The 920-nt window shown below is 45.8% G+C and overlaps 1 protein-coding gene across 1 annotated transcript in view; it reads left to right on the top strand.

Annotated features, from left to right (window-relative positions):
• Positions 1–704: 704 nt before the first annotated feature.
• wif1 (wnt inhibitory factor 1) overlaps positions 705–920 on the top strand; it is a 63,023-nt gene continuing 62,807 nt past the window's right edge. Inside the window, exon 1 of the mRNA XM_084330964.1 lies at positions 705–920. This exon is cut by the window's right edge and continues 29 nt beyond it. Coding sequence (XP_084187090.1) covers positions 805–920 — 116 coding nt within the window. The 5' untranslated portion in view covers positions 705–804.

Genomic DNA, 920 nt, shown 5'->3' with positions numbered 1-920 from the left:
CATACCCCCTCAAATACTAGGCGACTCCACTTTTCAGGCACACACATGTGACTTGCAGAGAGACGTTTACTTTCGAGAGCCTATGAACCTTATAAGACAGAGGCATTGACAGCAGACCACACAGGAGGAAGATCTGTCTTGACACCCACGCGCTCACACCCTCCCACGCGCTCACACCCTCCCCCCTTCACATCTGAGGCTTTATTTGTAATCTAGTTTAGCCTTTAGGTGATGTAAGAAAGCACCACGTCAGTCACCAATCATGCGTTTACGCGACTTTTTTTTTGTTTTTATAATTTGCTTTATTTTTTAATTTTTTTGTTGAACCCTAAAAATCCCTTAAAAAAAATCCTATCCTAAAATAGGATTATTTTAAAGTCTGGTTCAAACGTTTCCCCCAAGAGAGACAGTTGGGCAGATAACGTCGCACGTTGGAACATCCTCCTCAGTCAACCAATTCGATTATGTCAACAACATACTGTTGCTCGGCTTTGATCAAAATCTTAATTTGGTCAATTTGATTAGAGGCGCAGTCAGTGGTAAACCGGTTTTATTTATTATTTACTTTACATTTGTCCAACCCCGCCACCTGGTGGTCCTGCGCGCGTCCTGCACCCCCCCCCCCCCCTCACAAGTGGTCGCAGTCAGCGAGATATAAGGGGACGCGGCACCGGCGCTTCATTCTGTCAATTAAGAAGGCGGAGAGTACAGTGCACACTGTAGGCTAAAGGAACTTCAGCAGCACGGGGGGAAGTTGGAGATTTATTTTCAATAAGTGATACATTTCCAGCCCGTTTCATCAGGATGGCTACTACCGGGACACCTGCTTCTAAGATTCCCCTCAAAACGTGGTTTCTCCTACTTTTGGGGGGGCTGTTAACCAGAGCTGCGCAAGATCAAGGAAGTTTGTACATGTGGAT

Source organism: Notolepis coatsorum, assembly GCF_963971535.1.
Source record: "Notolepis coatsorum genome assembly, chromosome: 15".
NCBI lineage: Eukaryota > Metazoa > Chordata > Actinopteri > Aulopiformes > Paralepididae > Notolepis > Notolepis coatsorum.
This window is presented reverse-complemented; position numbering and strand designations above follow the sequence as displayed.